The sequence below is a fragment of the Anopheles coluzzii genome, chromosome 2 (genome assembly GCF_943734685.1).
Source record: "Anopheles coluzzii chromosome 2, AcolN3, whole genome shotgun sequence".
Classification (NCBI taxonomy): Eukaryota; Metazoa; Arthropoda; class Insecta; order Diptera; family Culicidae; genus Anopheles; species Anopheles coluzzii.
In genome coordinates this window covers 45277352-45289590 of record NC_064670.1, presented here as the reverse complement: position 1 = coordinate 45289590, position 12239 = coordinate 45277352, and the positions used below count along the sequence as shown (strand labels likewise).

At 45.7% G+C, this 12239-nt stretch overlaps 2 protein-coding genes across 8 annotated transcripts in view; one reads left to right on the top strand and one right to left on the bottom strand.

Moving 5' to 3' along the window:
- LOC120949101 (uncharacterized) overlaps positions 1 to 12239 on the bottom strand; it is a 252172-nt gene that overhangs the window by 110729 nt on the left and 129204 nt on the right. The gene's annotated exons all lie outside the window — the stretch shown is intronic.
- Positions 1 to 12239, top strand: part of LOC120951704 (TBC1 domain family member 1) — a 28376-nt gene that overhangs the window by 3491 nt on the left and 12646 nt on the right. For 5 of the 7 annotated variants that reach the window (XM_049607770.1, XM_049607765.1, XM_040370556.2 and 2 more), the window contains 2 exons: positions 3454 to 3551; positions 3641 to 3845. In XM_049607770.1, coding sequence (XP_049463727.1) covers positions 3687 to 3845 — 159 coding nt within the window. In that variant the 5' untranslated portion in view covers positions 3454 to 3551; positions 3641 to 3686. Of the gene's footprint in view, positions 1 to 3453; positions 3552 to 3640; positions 3846 to 6377; positions 6787 to 8007; positions 8601 to 12239 lie in introns of those variants that run through there. The other 2 variants (XM_049607766.1, XM_049607767.1) reach the window with 2 other exon arrangements.

Here is a 12239-nt window from a genome sequence, read left to right as displayed (position 1 = left end):
AACATTAAAGCTAACCATCTCCATCCGCCCCTTTTTACCAAAGCAATGTTTACGATGCGCAGTTCAGCCTTGATGGTGTGACTTAAAAATCACGTGAAAATAATTATAAATTCGGTAAATAAAATTTGCATTCATTAAACAGCCCCCATTTTGGAACAAACTCTAATTATTCCATCACGTTGTTGTCGGGCGGGTAAACTTCAGCTTTAGTTACGGCCCCTGGATGTTTCGCACAACATGCTTCCGCTTGAAAGAGTTGATGGTGCGATGGTTCCTCAAAGATGCTTCATTGCTGGCGAAGGTGTTCTGCATCATTCTTTTTTCCGTCTACTTTCTTAAAGTACATTCATCAAATTATGTTCGAGATTAAATTTAATGGCGCGAGTTTAAATCGTTCCCATAATAATGCCAGCACCGTCCACCACCAGCCACACCCAGACACACCGAACTTCTCGTAATCAGAGTCTCATTCGCTTCCCGAGCACGTCTTGCGAGGCCCAAGCACACAAAGTGTAATGCAGTTTGACGATGGTAATGACCCCTTTTTCATCTCCCAATGCCGGCAAAACATGGTGCAAAGGCATCTTTTCTTGCCTAACGAAGCACACTAACCTTTATTAGACTATGCACAGACTATGCGAGCTTTCCCACAGCCTGACGGATGGTTTGGCCAAACGATTGACATCACGGGGAAATGCTTCAAGACAACCGACGGTGGCTGTACTGTAGCGAAGGCTACAAAGCGTACGCTACCCAAAAAGGATATCATCATCACGAGTACATCGTGCCAAGCATGTGCACGTACGCGAAAATTGCATCTTCCTGTCGGTAAAATTTTCACTATCCTAGCCATTGGATGGATGTTTGGAACTAAATTTGGACTGAGGCTGCTGGTAGAGTGTCGCTCGGTATTCGGCCTTCTGTCACATCACGGCACAAAATTAATTACTGACAGGAAAGAGGGATGGGGGCCACATTTACGCCCAAATGCTATTAAAATTGTAATAAAGCGAAATGAAAGTGGTTTCGTTAGTGTGTGTGTGTGTGTGTGTGTGTGTGTATGTGTGTGTGTATGTGTGTGGGTGTTTTGCAGGGTTTTGCAAGAATCGTCATGCTGTTGCAATGAAAGAGAGAGGGTAGAGGGTGATAGAATACATAAATGGAAACTAAATTAAGCAGTTAATTTGTTTTAAGTTCCTTGCTGCCTAGCGTACTGGACACTGGCAATGGAAATTTGTATTTGTATTTGAAAAATGGTAGGTTTTTTTAATTGTTCATTAAAGGTAGAGGAACTTGGAAAGATATTTGGGAGGCTTCGAAGAAAAATTTAAAAAGCTTAACGCTTCAATGAACTTGTAAGTGAAGAATATATCACCCAAAGACAAATGAAAGTTGTTTCTGAAGAATTCTTTCCCATTGTAGTTCAACTTTTTTCACTTCTTCACTATAGTTCTTGGTTCTCCATATCTCAACGTTGCCAAACACAGTTTCTCTCCGAAATGTGTCCTGTACATCCTTAGAAGCAGGAGAAAAAGCTATTTATGGTGATTCTTTTTTGCCTTCCGGATAGAAAACTTTACAAAGCATATGCCTCACTATACCACAAAATCTTCTGTTCTATTAGCCGTACGCGCTCCTTGCGTTTCATTCGTACACTACACAGCTCGTTCAGCTTTCAAGTCGATGCTTTTGAAGTGAGTAGATTTATTGTCCTCCGGGGAGTAGCTCCACAGAATGGGACCGCACCAATCCATTGCAAACCCATAGGCCTGGTGCAGAAGGAGAGTAAAAAGAACCGGATGAACCGTTGCCGGGGATAGGATTTTATGCCAAAGGCATTTCCCGAGTGCAGTGGGAGCCGTTCCCGAAAGAGCAGTTCCTTCGCCCATCATCCCTTTCGACGGCAGCAGGGGGTTCGTTCGGTCGATGGCAAAGAACTCTTCCAACGTTTCCAATTAGCGCCAATGGTGAGTAGGGGTTTGTGCGTTGGTGTCGTTAAATTGGACCGTGTCCGGATGTCGCTTCTTCAACCGGCTGTGTATCTGACCACCTCTAAGTAAGCTGGTTAGCGACTGGTACTGGCGTAACGATCCGGCCTGCGAAGAAGAGCCCGAGCACGAGCTTCCGAAATGGTGAAAGCAAGCCACATTTTTCTCACGACAAATGTCTTCGTTATCGACCGGTTAGTAGTAGTAACCGGGCTAACCGGTCGCATTACTGTCGGCTCACATTAAGTGATATCCCGCTGGCAGGTCCCAAACACCACCATTCCGTTGCCGGATCAGCCGGCGTTACTGAGCAGGATGGTTTCAACCGTTTTTGAAGAGCCTCCGACGGGAAGTAGAAAAAAAACACCCTTAAAAAGGCTTCGGCTGGGTACAAGTTATTCCTAACCTTTGGCAGCTTAACTGCGCAACATACACTTTATCGTTGCTCGTATCCATAAACTTTTCCGTCGGATTAGTCTCGACAAGCTGCCGTTTATGCGCCCTTCATCTGGGCGATTGGCCCTCACAGAGCAAGGGAAGCAGGGAACAAGGATTGAAAGAGCACAGCTTTTTACAAAAGACACTTTAAATTAAACTTTTCAACCTACTGGGCTGGGCGGGCAAAAGCGAAGCCGAGCATAAAACTTTATCGACCATATACTACTCGCTAAGAACCCGTGTCCTAGGGCGGACGGCGCACATGCTTATATGGCTTAAAGTCGGCAAGGATTTTGATGAAGCTTATTGTACCAGATGTCACCAGTGTTGAAGACATATGTTCTACAAATTGAGGCGTAGCTCGTATCATTTATGGGAGGTACGCAAGAACTCCGCATCCGGTGGAAGTTATTTCCAAGCAGAAAGTTTATTACACGCATTCTTGGAAAATCTCAAAAAGACCCTGGCATGAAAGGGATATAAATGTGAAATATTTATAATATTATGTGCACTTTTTTCTTGAGAACATCTGTATACGGACTTTGGTATAACCAAAGTGTATTGCCTTTCAACTATTTCCAATAAATTCTAAAAGAACTTTGAAGTCTCCAAAGCACTTCACAAATAATTAACACCATCGTGCACTATGCCGAACTGCTCTAAGTGGATATTAATACGCCATCCACACATCCTTAGCAAAGGCAATCTACACACAATACACCACATACACACAATACATCTCTAAACTACTGACACACCTTTCCCTTACTGCCATGAATCCTGCTCTAACCAGACGATCAATCGAATAGCTTTCCCGGGAACATGGTTGCTCGTTTCCGGTGATGCAGACGGCGAGATTGTCCTTTGGGAGGTTTATCGTGATTTATCGTTGCCTGTCTGCCCGACCGGCAAACCAATGCAGTAGTCACCGGTGCTGTTGATTTTGATTCCGTGCCGTGCTGTGTGGCCGAGTGTTTCTAACCAATAATTTCTACTCTCTGCTTTTCTCCACTTTCCATTTCCACAGCTATCGGTCGGTGTCGAGGACGGTGTGCTGGCAGCGTACAACACGGACTTTGAGCTACAGTTCGAGCACAAGCTACGATACATTCTCGGCTACTGCAGGTGAGCAAACCGATCCGTCCAGAGATACAGTGGGCAGCAGTACCAACTAATCCGCCTTCTTCATTCGCTTTTCTGCTCCCCACTCATAGGGTGATCGTGAAGCAGGAAAAGGGCAAAAAGAATGCTGACTTTCTGATGCCGAAAGCGACGAGCACCCGGCCACAGCCAATTACGATCGGCAATGACAACGTGGCGGAAATTTTTGGTCCCGAGTTTGGGCTGGTGTATCTGCTGAAGAACCCGCACGATCCACTGCTGCACATACACTTTTACGAGTGTGAAAAGTACGAACAGGTAGGTTGGGTTAGTTTTTTGATAAAGGCAATGGAACTTGGAAAATGCAAACCTTCTCGTCATTGAAGTATCTGAAACGCGCAATATGTCATACCTGGGGAAAAACTACTACCAGCAACAGCTAACGCACCCTAATCCTTGACACTGACAGTAAGCAGGAAGGTCAGGTACGGCTTGTTGCACAGCTGGCCAGGCACGAAACACGCACTGTGTGTGTATGTCCCGAAACAGGCGGCTGGTGTTAAACTTATCTACGCAAAGACACGCACACAAATTCCCGGTTTTAATGGACAAAACCACCCTAAACAACTCCCCCCCGAAGTAGTTCCGAAAAACCCCGATGTGGAGGGCAGTTCGTTACGTACGGCGAGACATTCAGGGCTTTATTGTGTGCTGTCCGGTGAAGCGATATACACGTGCTTTCTTCTTCTACCGCCATCAATATCCAACGACGCCGGCGTTCCGCTCGGAATGCAAAGCTTAACGCGTGCAGGTGCTAATGATACATCACACAGTAACATTCCTGGGACTTGTTGGGACCAACGTTCATTAAGGCACGATTCGTATGTTAATTATCTCATTACGGGAAAGCTTGTCCATCCGAACTCGTTCGAATGCCGGACAAGCGTGTTTGTTCGCACACACACACAAACACTCACATACAGTCAAAGCTCCACAATAGCTGTGTTCTTGGTGTGAGATCATGTTTCCGCCCACTCTAAATAGCTTTATCAAGCAGGAACAGGCATAGGAAGCGAAGGTGGTGGTTAATTTAGCGCACGAGATATGGCAGCTTCCCGCATAAACAGATTCATGTTAACAATTCACAGCACGTTAGCATCGCTGTCCTTCGCGATAAACCCATTTCGAGCATTGGGCTGCTTGCCGTGCCTAAATCTGTGCAGTTTTTTATCATGATAGTCACGGCAAATGCTGCTTATTAACGCCATATTGCTGATAATGCATTATGCTAGCGTCCGGTAGAGGGCGTGCGGACCGGCAACCCAAAAGCGCACGCAAGAAGATGGGTGACCGGGTTACTTTTCTTCTATTTAATCGAGGACCAAAATGCGTCTTCTTAGCGAACAAAGTCAACAAAGCAGCCAATGTTTATCCGTCCGAGCTTTATCGTCACGGTGATAATGAATAATGATCTACCGTTTAGGCAATGGTCCGCTCGAATGGCCACAACCCTCGAATGAGTGCGATAGAGAAGAGGTGCGTGCGACTGTCTGTTTACCTTACCGACGACAAAGAAATGGTGTATCCAGCGATTGGCAAAACGCTCTCCTCGGACCCACTCCTCGGGAAATCACCAAAAAATGCCAATCGGCACGAAATCCAGCTTTGCTTTGCGTGACTACGCGAGCGGCTGTTTTCTTGCGTAGTCAATTTCAGCAACCCTACCGTTCGTGTTGGGCGCGACGTCGTCCCCAAGCGGCCTGGTCGGTCCCCAACTCCAGCAAGACAAAGAGAGATAGAGGAGTAGAGCTTTCGATTGAAGTGGTTTCACCATACGCGTGATTTGTGATATCGTGAAGGCACGGTGAAGCCTACCGCCAGACGGCTCGAGCGCTGGTGGTTGTTAATTCGCCTCTGCGTGACTAGAACTTTTGCCAGGAGAGCCTTCGCCGGGGAACGGTTCGCGTACGCTGCAATCAATCTGACGAACAACGGTCTCGGCGGGATGTCTGCGCTGTCAGCCTGGTGATCCAAGCCGGCTTCTAATCCGGTGTTCGTACCGTGTGAAGAGTTCAAAAGCGATCTTGATTGTTCGCTTCAATTGATGCCATAAAGCTACCGGATGGGGTTTGCGTATGGTTCGTGCACTGACCAATTGTGCTCCAAATGTGTCCTTGGGAGTTGTAAGTTGAAGTTTGATTTGGGTTTGGCGTTTTTTCGTATGGATGCTACAATTTCTACCTCGAAATCGTCACAATATTAGCAACAAAAGGCGGAACTGAACCATAACATGCAACAGGCATTTTAATGATTGTACGGTAATCGTCACAACTGACCTCATTTTATACATTACGGCATGAAAGTAATGGATACGTTTGGTTGTGTTTGGACTTTGGAGACCATATGAAACTCCATCATTCTGTGAAGCGCGAATATCTCTCCAAACGACTTCTCGCACACGGTGAGAAGTTTTGCTCGCGCTCGCGGAACAAAAGAAAACATCGCCGAAAGAAAACAAGCAAGCAGGAACAAGAAATAGCACCACCAACAACCGCACGCTGATGGTTCTAAATTTATATCATCGATCGTCGTCGCCACCGTCGTCGTCGTCGTCGTTGGCCACTTCTTCGACGCGATGTTTGCGATACACGCAGTAGGCGCATGATGATGATGGTGCTGACGGTTTGGGCGGTTTTGTTGTTGCGCCATGTGCATCGTGTGGTGGTGGTGTTGCTCTCTGAATATGCTATTTTGCCACACGTCACCAACACACTGCCAAAAACCCGTACAACTACTACACTAGACAGTCAGCCGAAACGGTCACGACGATCGGTAATCGGCATCGTTGAAGATCGTTGCGCTTTCGCGTGCGGTCGCCCAGGCTTCCGGTAAGCGGCTCGCGGCAGTCGAATTTTTCCTACCGACCCAAACGCGTCATAACTGCGGCTACGTGTTCGTGTGCCGGGGACTAACGGTCCCAAAAGAAAAATAAAAGCCCGAACCCGTACAGGAGAAAGAAGAGCGAAAAAATAACTCACCACGACAACGTGCGGAACGCAGAACGCGAACGCAGTAGAACGGTTTCGAGAGTGTTCGATTACTGTGCCGGGGCGGTTGGTATACACTCCTACCAAACGCACGCGTCTTCCGGTCGGGTCTACAAACCCGCCCGCGGTGGAAAATAAGTTAGTCATAATATTGAGAGGCGAGAAGTTTTCCGTCGCCAAAAAATGTGCTGCCGGCAAGTGTGCTGATCAAAGTGAGTCAATGAAGAGAGTGTGTGTGTGTGTGTGTGAGTCGTTTCGTTTCTCAAGTGTGTGCAATGTGTACGCTTTAACGCTACGATATGGCTAATCACCCTAAGTGCGAGTTCGGAGTGCAACGGTTTTGCTTTGGTGCCGCATTGTCCTTGAGCATGCTCTTGGTGTCACCTGTTACGAAATGAATCGGTCGCTTCGCTTCCTTCCGGTTGCGAACCACTCGTTGTGCCTTGCTTGTCGTGTTTGCGTTTTACGATTTGGGATGTGTATAAAGAACTTGTTTGCTCGAGCAATAACATTTCCCACGTAGAGAGAAAGAGAGAAAGACTCTAGTGAGACCCCAGCAAGTCGTTAAACTCGTGAAAAGCTCGAGAAACTATCTGATCACTACAACTGCATCGTCACTTCCCCTGAGATGTTTGCCGGAATTTTCCATCACACGAGAGGGACACCATTTGCACTCGCTGCCCACGCGGGGACACCCAAACAATGTAAACCCCCTACACTCGTCTGCATCGTAACAAACCGTCCCGGCTCAGCTGGTTGATCGTTCGCGATCGTGCTGCTGTGTATGGGTGTCTTATTTTTCGTGTCGCTCCCTTTTCCTTGCACACCAACATCGAGAATTATTTTTAAAACAAAGTCACTGAAATCAGGCCAACGGCGTCCGACTGTCGGGGGGGCTGGCAGGGTCAGTCGCTTCGCCCGTACGATGTTTGCGAAAAATCACGCCCAATTACACGCTGTAACGTTGTGATATAGCCAATGTGAAAAACAAAACTTTATACGAAGCCTTTCAAGTGCTTTCGCTTTAGTAGTGTGTGTGTAGTTGGTGAAGGCAATAGTTGTTTGGAGAACCGTTTTTTTTCACGAACGTTCCTAAGGCCACTGCCTCGAGGCAAACGCTCGCCTCGTATGCTTTATGATGCGTGATGGACAATTCATATGCTCTTTGCTTGCTACATGCCACACGAAAATCTGTTTATTCTAGCAGCCGGCCACATCCATCACCGGCACCGATGTGTGTCTTGCGAAGCGATAGCTAATTTGTCTGCTCCTTTTCTTGCGAGCCTTCGCTTCGCCCGGCCTCGTGTACATTGTTTTTAGAAGTATCATCCACTCACTCGCTCCCTATCTGTCTCTCTTTCTCTCTTTCTCTCTCTCTCTCTCTTTCGCTCTCATGTGACTACCCATTTTATACCTCCCACGTACCTTCCCAGCGCCAGCGGCACCTTATCATCGATCAGTCGCGCTGCGCCTTTGTTCAATCTACGAACTGAGCGCCAACCGTCCGTGCGCAACGGACCCCCCCTTGGTGAGGAAGCCCTAACAAATCAAGTGCAATATAGAAAAGCGACAAACCCATCGCGCCCCAACAAACGATTGTGCACGGGGTAAACAAATCAATAAATTTGGCACCCACCACTGTGGAGGCAGCAGCAGCAGTCGAAGAAGAAGCTGTAAGCAAGCGCCAGTCCGATAGAGAGTGTTGCTCTTAATTGGAAGCAATTGGTGCTGATTGAGTTCCGGGGCGCGCGCTCGCAGTGCCGCAAAGAGTGAAATTCACCTCCAAAGGTGTATTTGTGTCTGTTTGTGGCCGTGTGTGTGTGTGTGTGTGTGAGCCAACTTGGCGTCAGTTTGTCCTTTCCACCGAAGAGCAGCTGTTGAATTCAACAGTGGGAAGCTGCCGAGAAAGAGTGGGTGTGTTGTGGGAAAGCAGAACCGCTACATCATGTTTACCCTTCCACTGTACAAGGACAACGTCATGGTCACCTCCTGGAGTGACGCTTCGTCCTACCGGATGAAGAAGAATGTAAGTAGTCATACAGACCCCCGCACGTATCGCCACTGGGCGCCTCCATTGCCCTCGAGCTGGGCGCCTCCATTCGATGAAAAAAACACCCATCTCCATCCACGACCCTTAGCCTAAACACCGCATCCAAACGCATAAAGGTCACCAATCGAACAAACTGTATCGGGGCCACAATCGATGAGCGTAATAACACTGCGGTACCTGCCGCTGCGACCACCTGACTGCCATTTTGGGGGCAATAAAGCTCATCTGCCCGGTTTTGGGCCGCTGCCTTGAAGCGCGCGCGCACGCTTGAGAGTGAAATGTGTTCGCACACACCCAGACATGTGCCATGTGCCTTTAGGGTTGTTTCCATCCTCCGTTGAATCTTTTCCCTTGTTTTTTTTTAGTTTACTGTATCGTTCTGTTTCCCTTCTTGCTCATTTCGCTATTATAGAAATCGTTTCTCCTTTCCACCAAGAAAAAGCATTCGGCCCGGGATATCCGACGTCCGATGAGGTGTCGGAAAAGGTGGCAGCTAAAATTTCTCGCAAAAACCGTGTAATTTATTCATGACCAGCCGCTTTGGAACCACCGTCGGCGGGGCTGCGGGCGTGTGAAACCCGGTCCCGCAGACCGTGGGTATCTTATATACCATAGGGATAGTCTTTTTTCCGCGCTCATCCCTTCGAGCCATAATCGTGCCTTATCCATATGATAAAAGATGATGCCTATCCCTGTGCTGCTGTTTAGCGATGTTCATTGAACCACTAAATAAAGCAAACAAAAAAACAACAAAATGATCCCGCACTCACATCGTCTGGTGGTGCCTTTTTGCTTACTTTGGGCTGATTTTAGGCCAGTACCGTCCTACACCGGAGCCTATCCTTATCGTAACCAATTTATCTTTTCACCACACATGAAGTTGTTTATTGCTATCGCGGCACGTAAGCAGCTGAGGAGGGGAGACGAATATTTGCTCCGGCATTGTTGGCATCCTTTTTCGGATGAGCGAAATATTAATACCACAATCGAAGCGAGAAGAACGCACCTGAGCGGAGGAGGGCTAATGGGTGGGGTAGTTATGCCTGGGAGAAGTAAAGCGATGAAACTATTTTAGACGCAGTGAACTGGCAGAGAAAGAATGCCCATTATTAAGCGAATTCATTGCTTAAATATGCTTAATTTTAGTTATACTGGAAAAATGATGGAAATAGGAAATATTGCAAAAAGATAGCATCATATAAAACAAACAACCGTAATCTAAATCCAAGCCCGTAGGGTTGTTTGCTACAACTTATTTGTGCCTCATTTCCAAATGTGTGTGTGTGTGTATGTTTCACCAACCTCAAGTAGAACGTTTTCGATCCAACCTAGCAACAAGCTTTATTTAAACGATCGTCAATTCACTTCTTCGGAACAAAATGAGCATCAGAGTGTTGCTTAATACCTTGCTGCCTCTCTTCATTTACCCCATCCAAGCCGGCTAGTTCCTTCAAACGGTACAACATTCGCATCCTTTTTGTAAGGCTAGAGACAAAGAAGCCGTCGTCTTCATTAAGAGCTTGTCAGTCAAACCTGTCTACTGCTGGAGGTGAAACACAGCAAACAAAACTATTTAACAGCTCATCCCACCCAGCGGCACTACCGTTTTATAAGCAAACAGTGTTGCAAATGGATTTGGGCTATTCTATTGTTTTAATGTCTTTTTTTGGCAATGATAATTTCCCTTTTTTCCCGATAATGCGCCTAGACCGGGTCCCTGTTTTGCCGTGTGCCGTTAGTTGTGTCTCACACTTGACTGAGCTCATTTTTGCTTTGCCAAAGCAATTATGAACTCACGACGAGTGGAACGGAAATTTTGCACCCAACTAAGTGACGGGAGTGCGAAAGCGGCGAGCTGGAAATTTGCTTAATCCGAGGCTTCTGTCTGCAATGCAATGTGAGGACGGCAGGGAACTACAGCCGGAGCGTTTCACTGACAGCACAAAGCATTTCATTTGCATTACACAAACCAGCAGCAGGTATACATGTGTGTGTGTGAGTGTCTATGTGTGTGTCTATGTGTCTGTGTGTTGGGTCACCGTATACGAACGAACGCAAACGGTACGGTTGTTAGGGATTATCGCGTACGACAAATGGTCGAATGGTGCCTAGTTGTCTCCACATCGAAATAGCATAGGCACACGGCAAGCAAACGGTTCCCGGCACGGCACGATTGAAACGGTTCGCACCAACACACTACACTATACAGTGCAGCAAGTGTAGTCGTGAATAATACACCCTGTGTATACAGCGACTAATACCCAAACACTTTAATTATTTTAATGTTCTACTGTAATTTGAAAACCTTTTAATTCCAAGAATACAATGGCAATAAGTTTACTTAGTGCAGAAAATGCTTAAGTATTTCCTTTGATTTTGATACTTGTTTATAATATTTATCTGTTAGTACAATAATTTTCAATAATTAAATTAAATTAATTAATTTCACTGGATTTGAGTGCACCTGCCAGCATGCGAAACTAACTCCCCAATGCCGATAACAATTTTATCTTGTAGTTCAATCTTGCAGTCGGACGAAGAGTTTACGCAACAAAGCAGCGTTAAGCAGAAAATGTGTGTGAAATTTGAAATAATAATAATTTAAGTGTAGTGTTAGTAAATTTTCATAATAGTATCACAAACGTGCGGCATGTAATACAGTGTATAGTAAAGACATGACCATAAATAAGCAAAATAAGTCATCTACATATCGAAACGTTTGCTTTCCTTATCTGTCTAGTGTATGATGATATCGATTAATCAAGCTCTTCTCGAACCCAGCCTCAAGCAATCTCTATTGATGAGCTTTCGCTAGACATGCCTGAACCATTCCTCAAATAAAATGTTCGATAATACTCTAAGTGCCCTATTGAATTTAATTATAAGATCTTATTCACAGTAATCAATAGTTCAACTTAGTTATCGATACAAAGACTCTTGCATATACAAATCACAACAGTCCCACTTAATCCGTATCACAAGTTATTATTCTTTCTTCTGTTTGTTTGTGCAAGAAACAAAATCTACGCTACAATGTGTTTTCATTTCAACAAATAAGTGTTCATAATCCTCGCAAGAGACATTTATTGCCAAAAAAAAGAACATTTTCATCTCTTTTTTCGCAAAGTTCTTCCCTCTTCCATCTTTATTTTCTTACCACTTTTAATTTACTCGCAAAAGTACTTTCCCAAAGAGCGATAAGAACAATTTTATTGATTGTTCGACCGCAATAAAGCGAGAAAAGAGAGAGAGAAAAAAACGAACTCCACTAAACCTGTCACCAACGAGATGGTTTCCGTCCGTTTCGTACAGAGTGGTCAGCGCCTTTATTGCGTGTTTTTTTGTTGGTTCTTTCACTACTACATTATTGGCGGTACGGCAAGGTGTACGAAGTGTTTCCGATCTAAAAATAATGATCTCACCTTCGTCTCGGAAGTACTCAAACATCTTCGACCATCTATGAGTGTTTCATGCCCGCACTTAAATACACACACACACATACAATACGAACAGTGGTCTGAAAGACGGAGCGAAAGGCGGTTAAGAATGGAGGAGCATATTGAGATCGCTATTTCGATTTGCCGGATCGCAAATCTCAATTTAATAGCCTCTGCA